The sequence below is a fragment of the Astatotilapia calliptera genome, chromosome 13 (genome assembly GCF_964374335.1).
Source record: "Astatotilapia calliptera chromosome 13, fAstCal68.1, whole genome shotgun sequence".
Taxonomy (NCBI): domain Eukaryota; kingdom Metazoa; phylum Chordata; class Actinopteri; order Cichliformes; family Cichlidae; genus Astatotilapia; species Astatotilapia calliptera.
In genome coordinates, this window is record NC_137434.1 from 7,960,308 (window position 1) to 7,974,220 (window position 13,913).

The 13,913-nt window shown below is 41.5% G+C and overlaps 1 protein-coding gene across 9 annotated transcripts in view; it reads left to right on the forward strand.

The window, feature by feature from the left end:
• The window catches only part of sorbs1 (sorbin and SH3 domain containing 1), a 42,582-nt gene that overhangs the window by 15,355 nt on the left and 13,314 nt on the right, over positions 1-13,913 (forward strand). For 7 of the 9 annotated variants that reach the window (XR_013901118.1, XM_080288241.1, XM_080288242.1 and 4 more), the window contains 5 exons: positions 3,665-3,700; positions 3,809-3,911; positions 4,820-4,934; positions 8,005-8,088; positions 12,136-12,185. Coding sequence is in view for 8 of the 9 variants with exons in the window: in XM_080288241.1 (XP_080144367.1) it covers positions 3,665-3,700; positions 3,809-3,911; positions 4,820-4,934; positions 8,005-8,088; positions 12,136-12,185 (388 nt within the window). In the remaining variant the exon portion in view is untranslated. Of the gene's footprint in view, positions 1-854; positions 1,261-3,664; positions 3,701-3,808; positions 3,912-4,819; positions 4,935-8,004; positions 8,089-12,135; positions 12,186-13,913 lie in introns of those variants that run through there. The other 2 variants (XM_080288247.1, XM_080288243.1) reach the window with 2 other exon arrangements.

Genomic DNA, 13,913 nt, shown 5'->3' on the forward strand with positions numbered 1-13,913 from the left:
GAGCTTGCAAAGAAAAGTGTCTGGTCTTCTTTAAGTTGCTTGAAGACGTTTCACCTCTCATCCGAGAAGCTTTTTCAGTTCTAAGGTCAAATGGCAGAACATTGGTATCCTCAAAAGAGCGTCCTTTATCCTTAAGATGCAGATGGACTGCTGAGTCTTGGCCTGTGGAGGTGGCTCTTCGAAGCCAATGTTCACATTTTGGACAGAGAGGACAGATGGTTTGAAAGAGGAGTGAAAGAAGCCATCTATGTCCACTGTGAGCGACCATCTTTGAACAGAGGCGGGGGTTTACGACACCAACTGTCTGCCATCTATAATCCAGTTTTGAGATCCCTCTCCAGACGACTTAACGCCCACTCACATCCTGGGCCATCTGACCTCAGGAAATCGCATGATAAGGTGGGGCCAGGTTTCACAATGAGCTCCCCTGAAACCCTGGCTGATTGGGACCCACACCCAGTTTCACACCTTGGCTCAGGTCAAAGTCAAAGTCAAAGTCAAAGTCAACTTTATTTGTCGATTCTTCCACATGTACAGGACATACGGAGAATAGAAATTGCGTTACTCTTCAATCCCTAGATAAATAGCAAATGAACATTTAAATATATTTAAATATAAAAGTGATTTAAAAAATGCAAGTAAAATAATTAAAAAGTAAAAATTTAAATAAATACAATTTTACATATAACACAGGTGATTAGAGGATCATCAGGGGGTCCTTTTGTCCCTCTGTGGGGGGAAACTCCCACTGGGTTTAAATCTGGGACTCTCCGCCATTTGACCTTAAAACTGAAGAAGCTTCTCGGATGGGAGGTGAAACATCTTCAAGCAACTTAAAGAAGTCCAGACGCTTTTCTTTGCAAGCTCCTTTGACTACGATGACCTGGATGACTGAGAACCTTCACAGACATATTGCATTGTAAACCAAAATCTGATGATGCTTTTCTGTGTATATAATTTCATCGATTTTCATCTTCAGTATCCCAACTGAAATGCAACACCAAACCATGACAGAGCCTCCGTTATGTTTTACAGATGTCTGTAAAGACTCACTGTTGTCCCTCTCTCCTGACCTCTCCTGTACATACTAATGAACCACGAATTTCACATTTGTATTCATTACTCTGTAAGACCTGTAGCCACTGATTTCCAGTCCAGGTTTTGTGTAATTTGACATATCTTATCCTTTTCTTCCTTAAGAATGGCTTCTTGATACTCGCTCTTCCACAAAGACCATTTCTGATGAGGCTTCAATGAAAGGTAGATGGATCAAGTTAAGGGCCGGATGCACCTCTTAGGTCCTGTGTCAGATCTTTGCTGGATTTTTTCCAATTTCTTAAGTACATGACTTTCAGATGCTGTTCGTTTGCTGTATGTAGCTTTTTGGGCTTTTTTTTTTTCTTTTGTCCTCAATTTTTCCAATTTCCTCACATTTTTTTAAGGACATGCTGCAATGCCGAGACACGCTGCTGGTAACAAAGTGACTAAAAATGCAGTTTAAAAATTGATTCTTTGCTGAGTCGTTTGTCATTTGTAAAAACAACACAGGTTCAGCCCTTGTTAGGCGCCTGGTGCTTAAATGATTCATAGGTTAGTGTGGCTTAAAACAACATTTCTCTGAAAATGGTCAGGTACAAGAACTTGTCATGGTCCTGGGCCATGTTGGCCCAGTATTCTTAGTTTTTATGTGTTTTTGTATTTTGTTCCCTATTTAAGATAAGATAAGATAGAACTTTATTAATCCCTCGGGTGGGTTCCTCTGGGAAATTCGATTTCCAAAAAAAGCACAGCAACGACCGAAGTTACAGTTACAGAATTGTTATATATATATATATATATATATATACACACACACACACACACACACACACACATATATAAATACAGAAACAAATATAAATAAAATATACAAAGGGGATAAATAGAATAAATAGGAATAAAAAAATAAAAATACAAGTGAATTGCACATTTCAAGTATTGAGTCTATTGCACTGTTGACTATTTACAAAAAGTATTGCACAAGGTATTGTACAGTGAGGTGAAGAGGCACTACATTTATGCCTTGGTTCCTAGGTTATTTAGTTAAGATGTTCCTTATTTGGTTACCTCCTGTGTGCCCCTGTGTATCTGTGAGCCCTCGTCTCTCCTTGTGTTTTATTCCATGTTTTCCCCAGCCTGTTATGTCTGTGTTCTCCCCGTGCTCTCTCTCCTCCTGTCTGAACCTCTGTGTACTTCCTGTTTTACTTTGACAGTCTCTCGTCAGTATGCGTCATGTTGTGTTCGCTCCTGCCCTGTCTCGTTATGATTATCTGTGTCAGCTGTGTTCCCCGTGTGCTCCCACTTCCCTCGTTAACCCTCTGTGTATTTATGTGCATGTCTCCATCAGGTCAGTGTCGTGTCGTCAATGTCTTCTCCCTGAACCTGTGTGTTTTTCTGTGTTCCCACGGTCTTCTGTTAGTATTCCCAGTTTAGTGTGAAACCTGCAATAAAGCAGTGATTTTGAGTTCAGTTCCTGCCTCTGTGAGTTTTGCGTTTGGGTCCTCATCTGCCTCCACACAGCCGGTTCATGACAGAACTGGACTGAAGTGAAAAAGAATACACGGAGAACTATTCCTCAAAGCTACTTAAAGAACAATATGAAGAAATGAGGGGTGGCACAACACTTTTGGACAATACTGTATGCTGTGGCATAACACAGTAGGAAAACGACAGGTGTAAATAACAAAATTATATAATGAGTGATACTTTTTATGCATAATTATCAAAAAATCCTACTTCAGGAGTGAAATAAAAATAACTAAATTCTGAGTTTTATTACAATTATTGAAACAATCATTGATTAAAGAAAAGGTTATCTCATCTACTGAAGTGTTATGATCATCCCCTGAATAATATACTATTTCCAGTTGATGCATGGATGATGCACGACGCCTTCAAGTGTATTTTTCCTTTTATATCAGAAAAATGTAATAATATTGTCATGTTCTTTTTTTTCTGTTAACCATCTATTACTACAAATTTCAGGCTGTAATCTTTTTTTTTAATATTTTGTAGATGCTTATTCTGACTTTTCTGCAATAAGGCATCTTTTGCATTATTTCCACCACTAGGTGCTGCTGTAGTCCTACATTAAGGTTTTTAGTCTGCTACCCAGAGTTGAATCTATGCAAGATCTCATAATAATACTCTACTAACCAGTGTTTAGGTTGAAGCACTAGATGGTTAAGGTAGAGTCTGGCTCATAGTTTTGGTTTTGGATTTGCACATCTAGCCACCACAGCAAGGTTTTAGGTCAAATGAAAGGAGATGCTCAGTGATCAACGTAGATGTGTAGCTGTGACTCTTACCAGAGCTCTCTGACTGTGACAGTTCTGGCTCTGTGGCTCTACAGTGCATTACTCAGTCAGACCCTCAGTGCTCATCGATGCTTGGATCCCCTTTTAGCTCAGTAATGCTTCCCTTGAAGTGCTTTGATTTGACACTCTTTGCCTGTGTTTGGTCTAATGGAAGGTGTGAGGCAAGGGAAAAAGCAGGAAAAGAGTGTCTTCAGTGTCTTCTGAATTATTTAATACTGTGCTATATTCATTGCTTTTTAAGTAAGAAAGACAGCAAGAGATAAAATTAATAATAAATCACTTTTTATTGCTGTACTTTCCTCTTTCAGATGATGGTCCTACCCCCTTTGGTTACTTGGAAGATGGTGAGTCTGGGATAAGTAGCTGTAGGAGTTCAACCAAAATAATGTTCTAAATTTGGAGGCACTATTTACACAGTGCAAGTATTGAGGTATTTATGTTCCTATTTCCAGTGAGAGCAGTCCCACGCTCAAAAAGTGAGAATGAGGTTGATTCAAGAGGCTGCTCGATGCCAGTGCCAATGCGGTCGTCTTCCCTCAAACCCTCTGCCAAAAGGTCAGCATCTTCCATCTGCCCCAGTCCAAAGAGAAGATGTTTGCTTTGATACTTAACACACAGCACAGTTCTGTTTGTGTTTGTTAGAAGAAGAAGCTGTTCACAGTTCGGAATACTTCAAATACTGAAATACTGCCTGTGTTTACCTACAGAGTTAGTAAGTGTAGATAAGCAGGGCTTACTGTAGTGGAGCAAAAAAATCTATTTATTCCCTGACTTTGAAAATCTAAGCATGCTTTGTTCCCATTGGCTTCCACCACTGTGTCCTCTAGTTTTTTGCTTGAAGTATGATTAGTGTCAACCTTCCACACCGCATGTCAGCACAGACAAAGGCCTGCCTCTGCGCTCAGAGACGTGAGTGATGGAGTGATGAAGGCAGACAGGTGATAGAGGATAAAGTGTTGCCCACAAAAGCTGCAGATGACATGTTGAGGACTGACCTTCCTTGTTCCTTGGTGTTTGTGGATGAAGCCCTGCGCTCCTAAACGCGTCGTTATCAGTGCTGCTGAAACGTCCCGCGTTGTTCTTGATGCTCATCAAAGAGGGCATGCTTTTTGTTTGCCCTATTTTTTTTTCTGTTTTTCTGAATAGTCATTTTATACTTGACTGTCTGTTAAGAAATTCTCCCAGGAAATGCTGCGCTCTGTTTTTTGTTACCAGGTCCAATCTAGTTTATCTAATCAAATTACTCATTTGGCTCAACTGTGAATTGAATTTTCTGTCCTATCATCATTAGACGCAGAGGAGGAGGACAGGGAGGCAGGCATAATGAGGGCGGACGTCATATATGAATCGTAAAAAAAAAAGATATCTTAGCCTGTGCTGGTTGCTATGGAGACTACTTGATAAGGATTGGCTGTCTTCGATCTCACACCCCACCCTTCCCCAATTCCCGCCTCTCTTCACAGGAATGAGTGGGAGCCCCCAGATAAAAAGGTAGACACCAGGAAGTACCGCGCCGAGCCCAAGAGCATCTTTGAGTACGAGCCGGGGAAATCATCGGTGCTGAAGCTGGAGAGAACGGTATGCTAGCCTCCTGCCTGTTTCTCCCCCGCCCTCTCTCTTTCCCTTCCTCTCTCTGCCTTTGTGTTTTCATGTCGTGTGAGCTATTCCACACTCCACCCATCATGCGACCCCCGCACCCCCACCACCTCCACTGTGTCTAAGCTCCTGAGTGGCAGCTTCACTAACGGCTCGGCAGGCGACGTATGTGTAGCCACTACATTCCTTAAGGGTGTCCTGTTGCGGTGACAGACGATCCTGTTTGGAAGCAAGCGGAGTAGTATCACTTACAAGGATAGCCATTGTCTTCCTGTGTTCAGTTTAAGGTTATTGGGCTGAATCGGCTCGTGAGAGCATCCCGAGAGTCCCTGCACAGACACTAAACATTGATCCTGTGTGTTTACTAGAGAGGAAATGCAATGCTCTCTGTCTTATGTTCATTTCTCACCTGGACACTTTGTGATGAGGAAATGATGCAGCATTACTCAGTGTCCTTGAGAGTTATCTTTTGTGTCTCATAAGATTCAGGTGGCTGTTTTTATATTTCCCTCTTACATAATATTGAGGACATGGGAATATTCGGTATTGTAATGAAGTACTTAGTTGGTTATGTAATTGCTGTCTGAAGCCCATTTACATCAAACTAGTAGATGTTTTTAGGCAAGATCTAGCCTGATTCTCCTAATGAATGCAGTGCCAACCAGTGCATTCATTAGGAGTGTGCTCCAATTCATCCCGGGACAGGGGTAAAATAATGAGCTCTGTTGTTTTTAATTACAAGCTCAAATTGTTATAATAGAAGAATGCGCTTGTTAATGGAGGTGGTCATTTTCCTTTCAGTCCATTCATGTTACACAAAGTTGTGTTGTTCTCCATATATGACTACATTTCTGCGGATCAAGAATGAGTATGCATGTATTGTTGGACATTATGTATCTGCTTGTTAATTAGATTAGATTAAAATTGATATGTAGTTCTTATTAAATAACAGCTTTGTGCCGGTAAAAGGCTTAAAGGACAGTTTTATATCCATTTGTATTTTATAGATAGTGTGTTATCTTTGGTCGCTGAAAGTGTTTTTCCTTTCTCCCTTCTAAAGTAGTAGACCCTGTGCACGAGAAAATGCTAACTTCCTGGTTTGAGACCGGATGTGGGGTTGTACATTTCCGGTAGCTTTACTTTGCGGTCAATCGCTACTGCGAAGATATACTCCACAATCATGTCCAAAACTCGAAAATGGAAAGATCGCGTTGAGTTACAAAGAGCAGAAGGTGGGAACACTCACCACTGTTGTGTCATAAAAAATCTAATGATCAACTTTGACGTTTAAAGAGTTTAGATCGATCAGTTGTTTACATCACTCAACACAAGCAGAACTGCATTACAAAATCAGAAGACACATCGTCCACATTCAGAAGCACATCTCTGTATAGTGACTGGTCTTATGATTTAAACAGGAAAATGTTCAGCATTCAAACTACAGGTGAAGAATAGTCAAACCAGATGTTTCCCCTTTATGTCGATATCAGCTAGTCAAGTACAGACCTACACAGCATGTCAACAAACCGTGAAAAAAAGCCACACAAAAAATGAATGATTGCTGGTAAGGGTTTCTATACATTAGTATTTACGAAGGGTATGTTGTGACTTACCTTAAAAATTACAGTGGTCTCTCGCTATAACGCGGTTCACCTTTCACCTCGCTGTTTTGCTGATTTTTAGTGCAAGTTTGCATGCTTTTGTTTTTTTTACGTCACATTGTGTCCTGCGTCCTGATCGCTGCAGACGATCTCCTCCGTGACGTCTCTCCTGTACAGTACAGAATCGCTGCATCGATCGCTAGCAGTGTGACTCCGAAGTGCAGTACTGTATGTCAACGATGTCGACGAAACGTTTTGCACCGTCAAAAAATAAAATTGGCTACTTGATTTCACCTATCGCTGGTTATTTTTAGAACATAACACCCGTGATAAACGAGGGACCGCTGTTTACAGATACTGAGAAATATAAAATTTGAATCCCTTTTCTCTTTTGCTCTGAGGCGTGGGGGAAAAAACATCGACAAGTCGATGAACATCATTTACAGATATATTGGGTAAATGCCCAAGACATCTATAGAAATGTAAATCGCCGCTTGATTCATTCATTTGCTAAACTTGTTTTGAACCATAAACAAGGCACGAATAGGACACCGGAAACAAAGCTCCCCACAGGAGTTTCCACACCGGAAGTAGCGTATGCTAAGTGCACATAGTCTATTGTATTTGAAAAGATGCAAAGTTGCATTTAGACATTCAGCAGAGGCTAACAATATGCTTCAGTGGTTAAATAAATGAGTAAATAACACTCAGAGTTAAAGTCATTTTCCTGTAAAATATCCTCTTTGTATTTCTCAGTGTTTTCTCTCTAAACTGGACCATAGCTTTACAGTGCAGACAGGGAAAACATCGCTGCTTGTAGTTGTACATACAGTTTGTGTATGTGAGTATTGTATTGTTGAAGGCATAATTTGACATTTTGGGCAACCTGTTGAATTGTTTTTTGCCAAGCCTTTAAATGACAAGATGTATACCACTCCATTTGTCAAAATATCTAGCTAAAGCTAGCAGGTTAGCATAGCACAAAGGATGAAAATGAGAGAAACAGCAGCCCTGCTAACACTTATGAAACGAAATAACTTGTTACACTTGTGTTCACTGAATTTAAAGTGTCAGAAATGACTTCTTTACTTTTTAAACAGCAGTTTCCTGGGGTCTCTTACTGTCTGTTTCCCGCCTTTGTGCTAAGCTAAGTGACCTGTCTGCTAGCTATTGCTTTATAACAATCTTCTCATTTTCTGCTTACCAAGAAAGTAAATTAGTAGCCTTCTAAGATCTTTCCTGAACTATTCAAATATCAACTTCAAAACAATACAAATCATATCTTTAATTTATTTGAGAGCACCTACAGCGTTGCTTGAAAATTGTCCTGTTGGTTAGAAACTGGCTCAGTCAAGTCAATGTTATGGGCTCATTTCCTCGGTGTGTATATTCTGTGCTGTCTGAACTGTCTTCTCTTTGTCTTTCTCCTCCTCTTGTTACCATGCCCCTAGACTCAGGATGTAAGTCCAGAAGATGTAGATTTAGAGAATGAGCCTTGGTATAAATTCTTTTCAGAGATGGAGTTTGACAAAGCGGTAAGTGACTGCTGTCTTCAGACTTGACAGCATGTTGTATTATATTTCTATTGCATGTGATAACATCCATGTTCAAATATTGTCTAAACAAACTGTATGTCTGTAAGGACTACGTCAGTTTCTCATCCCTCTTTTATTTTTTTCCCTGATCGTCCTATATTAAAACAGTTATATGGTAATGTGTGAGAGGACTTTTTCTTTCCTCTTATACTAAAATTACTGTCATGTGTCACATCAATGTGGATTAATAATACCGATGACTGATAAGCTTTAGTCCGTCTCTGTTCACTCCTCTTAGCTTTTTATATTCGCTTTTAAATTTCTAAAAATAATCAACATGTATAATTACCAATCAGGATCAAACTTTCCAAAGGACTTTATATAGCTACTGTCATCCTTTATTATCATATCATACACAGGACTTTTTCCTCAGGTGCATCTAAAATAGAAACAATCTATTTTTGTTCCTCTTTTAACAAAAAACGAGCATTTCAGTTTTTATTTGCACCTGTGAGGCAGAGTGAGCATATTCTATTCAGACAGCAGAAAACAGTGGCCTTTATCCATGTGCAATTTCGATTAATAGTGTTTAAAAGTTCTGATTATTGATTGGGATCTTTTGATGTTTTGTGGAAGCACCCTGTTCTTCAATGTCTTAATCTCAGAACCCAAGAGAAATCCTTTGATGTGCATCCTGCCAACTAGCATACATGTCATAAGCCAGAGGCCTGGACTGGCTGATTCAGACAGAAGTCACTCTTCACTTGGAGAGGCTGCAGTCCAAACGAGCATCAGGTTCCAAGATAATCCCAGCCACTTCAGATAATAATTGCTGTTTGTCTGCTATCTTTACCAAAGGCGTGCAGGCAGTGATGAAGCAGTATACAGTGTCATGACAAATCCATGCCTCGGGCATTAGTTGGCACCAGACAAGTGTAGCGCTGGCTTCACACAAACAGATGTTGATTCTCCTCGCTCTCTGTCAGTCAGAGACACACCCTGGATCATATGAGGTGGCACCACTGGCTACGGCATGAGATCATGTCCTAGCATCAGCCAGACGTAGAGGCAGGCTCTCCTGTTCCGGGTTTGTGTATATGTGGAGGAGGTTTAGCGGTGGAGGCGGCCGTCTCTATCTCATGGCAGCCTGGATGTTTGCCAGATGAGCTCGGCTTGATGACTGGCTCCTGTTTAATGTCAAAGTCACTTCTAAAGCTGCACCTGGTATGCACAGCATTTGACCTTAAAGGGCCAGCCAGACACACTGGCTCATTGGAGTTTGATTGACATATCAGCAGTCACTTGGTATTACTGGATTAGAGATATGGAAGGAAGTCTCTAAAAATCTCAATTGTCTTCAGTTAGTTCTCTCTCTTTTTACTACTCCTAGAGTGCTGACAAGAAGAACCTCTAAGAAGAACTTTTAAGTCATTTTATATTATTAGGAAAAATGTTCCTAAATATAATAAAAGGTTTTTGATTCCTTGGTTTAAAACAAGGAATGGCCCTGCGACAGACTGGCGACCTGTCCAGGGTGTACCCTGCCTCTCGCCCTATGACAGCTGGGATAGGCTCCAGCGCCCCCCGCGACCCTGAAAAGGATAAGCGGAAGCGAATGGATGGATGGATGGATGGATGGATGGATGGATGGATGGATGGATGGTTTAAAACAATTTGAAGTCCCTTTTTATACAACAAGGCTTTGTGTAAATTCTACTTTCAAATCGTTACTTGTCCACTAGTGGCCACTTCTAGTCACTAAGTAAGAGTGACCTGTGTATGATTGCAGTGATGGCCCTCTTGATTAATAGTCACAAATTCAAGGTTCAACAAGAGCCGGAAAATGCATCCAGTGGCAGTCGTGGTCAAGCACTGGCTCATCGATACACATGTCTTGCGGGAACTGGAATTCCACACGTATCTCTGGTCAGGAAGAGCATTTTGGCCCCCTGTAACTGACATGGTGACTCCATCTGTCGAGCATATGCTGGCGTGAGGGCTGCTGCCACACTGTCTCAGCGCCGAGTTACATAGAGCCTCCCCCTATCACCTGACATATTCTAAAGGAGGCAACTCCGTAAGCCAGCCAGCTCATTGTGCTTTCATATTTAACCTATGTTATACACTTAACCTTTACCTTTAAGCATTTAGAGGAGGAGAGAAGAGGGGCGTGGAGGGCTATAACAGGCCATTCACAATGGGGAAGCTGTTTGTTTTCATGAGAGCATATCAACAGAAAACAAGGGGCTGGAAAGAATGGGATTCGTGTTACCATGACCCACTCACGATCGCTATTTTGAAAATGAACGCTGCCTACAGGAGTCTGAGCTCTGAGTAAACGGGGACACCTGTTAGGAAACATACACATGAAATTCTGCAGAAATACTGTCATTGGTGTTCCACTGACTCACAGAGGCTTATATCCATGTCCATATAGAGCATTGGACCCTTGTCACAACATGTAGTTTCATCCTTTATGCATGTCTCTTCCTGTCAAACAATCTTCTTTTTTCCACGTTTATTTTACAAGCTGGATAAAAGCATTAGTCAGCTGTCACAAAATAATTGATGTTAAGTGATTTCAGTGTCGGATTAGTTTGAAAATGACCAGTTTCCACCTTTTATATAAAGAAAAGTTTACATAAACTGACACTAATCAGGCATCTTGTAAATAACCAGATTAAGATTCCATTCATTTACTCCAGATAAGCCCCGTGCTTGTTTCCTGTTTACTTTCCACTGATGCTGTGTGTGTGCGTGTGTGTGTAAGCCCAATTACCCTGGGGTGTCAGAGGACACCATCTTCTTCCTATCAGATACAAGGGGGGGATACAAGATGTGGTGGAGCAAGGAAGAGCCACTGATAATTCAGTGACACTTGTGTGTTCCCCAAGTCTACATGGAACATTTAGCTTTATAAATAGATCAGACTATAGACCTGCCAGCCCGATATGCCGTTCTTATAAAGACAGGCACTTATTCTGAAAGGTTATTAATGATCCTTCTGCCCTGGCAACTAAGTGTAAAGGCATGTTGTGGCAAATGAGCTGTTCAGAATGTTCCTTGTCTGGTCGTTGGTGTGGGAAGCGGACGCTAGGTCGTGCCACGGGGAAGTGGATGTGGCATTAACAGCAAGGCCGGGCTGGCTGGGGTAGGGATTGTGCAATCGTATTTGCAAACAACACTTGTGCTCTTATTCATAGTGCCCGTGTCACGTCTGTTATTTTTGCCTGCTGTGACGTCCGAAAAGAGGAAAGCAACAGAAACAGTGTGCTAAAATTAGTCTGCTGTAAACTATTCAAAATGTTGGTGCAACCATGCTGCATGAATGATCCCCCCCCCAATACACCCACACCCATATGTTTTGGACATAACAGCAGCTACTAAAAACAGCTACTCTTACATTTATTTAAACATTTCACTCGCTTTGTGCTTCACGTGGTGTTTCTTTTGTTTTTGCTCTCTGTCTTTATAACATAATTACCTGTTTCTTTTATAATATGTTGTTTCAGTGCTTTTTTTTTTCTTTGACAAGTGTGTGAGCTTGAATATTGAGCGTGTATATATGTGTGTGTGTGTGTGTGTGTGTGTGTGTGTGCGTAATTTGGCCTTCTTGCACCACCAGCTGGTTAATTGTCCCTCGGTCTGGTCCAGTGATAATGAGAGCGACCCAATATCAGACAAAAGAGATGGCTTCACCGGGAGACAGCAGTTCATTGGCTGAGCCTGTGACAGCCCCCTCCACGCATGGGCGCCCCCTGACCGATGCACGCCCACCCACCGCCCCCCTCCCTTCCACTCTCTTTACTGCCGCTTGTTTCTCCAACTTGCATGCAGGCCAAAACACACGCTTGCTCCTCCATGCCAAGCCAGACCAGAGAAGCTCTGAAACCCGGGTGCTCGAGACAGAAACGGCAGAGCAGCGAGTGAACGACAGAGAGGAGGAGAAGAGAGAATCTGGCCACAGCTAATGCTGCTGCCTCTATTCTAGCTGGAGGAGACCTTCCTGTGGATCTATCAATGACTTCTTTGTTTGGTTTGTTGCAGAGTGCCCCCTCTTTCAGCCCCTTGGAAACAGCCTCCGACCTGCAGCAGTAGTAAGTCGATGCCTCTCCTCCTTATTTTAATGTTTGTGCGTCCTCCTTCCAGTGTGTAGATTATTATTTAAGTCATCTTATGGGTATAAATATCAATGAGAGATTTCTCCACCCTGGTGAGGTCGCCCGCCTACAACCGGGAGACTCCTGCTTCCTGAGGAGATCCTGTTAATAAGGCAAAAAGCCACCAGAACAGTGTGTCCTCTGTCCGTATTTCTTTTTTACGGGGGTGGTGGTTGTGGTGTCGAGACATGGCTGCTATGTGGGGATTTATTTAAAGACAGCAACCTGGATGTCACTGGGATAGAGGGAACTTGCCCAGCTGCTGCATAACTCAGAAAACCGTTATGTCCCTTCCAATGTGTGCACAGAACTAGGATGAGCAACTGGATTATGAGAGTTGACGTTAGCTCACATTAGGACAAAGCTTTTGATCATTTTAATTTTGTCTGGTGATACTGGCATGCTGTCTTTTCTGTTTGTGTAATAAAATGTTAGGAATTTAAGTATGAGTAATAGTCACTGTCATGCGCTTACAGTCCAGAAGTTTCCATCTGCTACAATCATTATGTCATCATGGCCAAGCATTTGCAAAAGACATTCGTACCCCGGCTTTTTAATCCACTGATTTGCTGTTAATTTGAAAGGAAGAAGTGGTTGATGAAAGCCGAGTGGAATTTCACTCACCCAAAGGTTTTCAAGGGAAACCTCAGCTCATAAACTGACTTCCTTCAAAGGCACATATGTTTATGGCAGTCCTCTTTTTTTTTTTTTTTTTTTTTTTTTGACTCTGTCTGAAGTTGAAGACTTTTCAAGAGCTGTGTGTTGCCCAAATAGCATCATTAGGCTCACGCTAAGCAAATTTGTGTATGTTTTGAGGCAGCACAGCACATGGGAGTGCGTCTTATTCTCTCAGAAATAGATTCATTAAAACTGATCTAATGAACGTACAAAAGAGAAATTTGTCATGATGGAGCAGTACGTACACAGTGACTTGCATTTCATGGAAATCCTCATCATTCCAGATAAATGTGTTACTGTTTTTAACCTGCAGGAAGTGTTGCTGCTTTTAAAGCGTCACAGTGGTGTCTGATTTTCCTTGAACCTTCCCTGGAGATTCTTCTTCTTCTAAATCTGGCATGGCTCCTGTACTGTACATTTCCTGGAGACCGTTTATGTGAATTCTTGCAAGTAAAGTAGAGCCAACGTGATTTTAATGGCTCTGTATAGCCAGCAGCGCACTTTTTTTTTTTTTTCTCTGACAGCTATGAAAGAGCTTCTTGTTGAGGTATTCGCAAGTATGTAAAACTTTGGCTTGGCAGCACTGCAGATGTTAAACACTATGGTTTGAATGGGTTTTTATATTACCAAGATGTTATTGGCGACTACGTCTCTTTAAACGGGAGGATTGTTTGTACAGAGAGAGAAGCAACATGAGTAACACATGACAGCATGGGAAAGAGAGTTAACCTGAGAGTCTTACAGGTGCATGGCAGGGGCTGATGTACCATGTGGGAATGTTCGGAGAATATTTATAGAAATCTCTGCTGCTGGCCTCTCTAGAATGCCAAGATATCTGTTGTAGCCAGTGTCTTCTCTCAACATCAGCCTCCAAATTCAGCCTTTCTCTCTCCCTCTCTCGTTTAGCTTTTTTCTGTTTCTGGTTATTTCGTCTCCCACAAGTCTGCAAAGACAGGAATTACCTCAAGATATGCTAAATAAGAACCA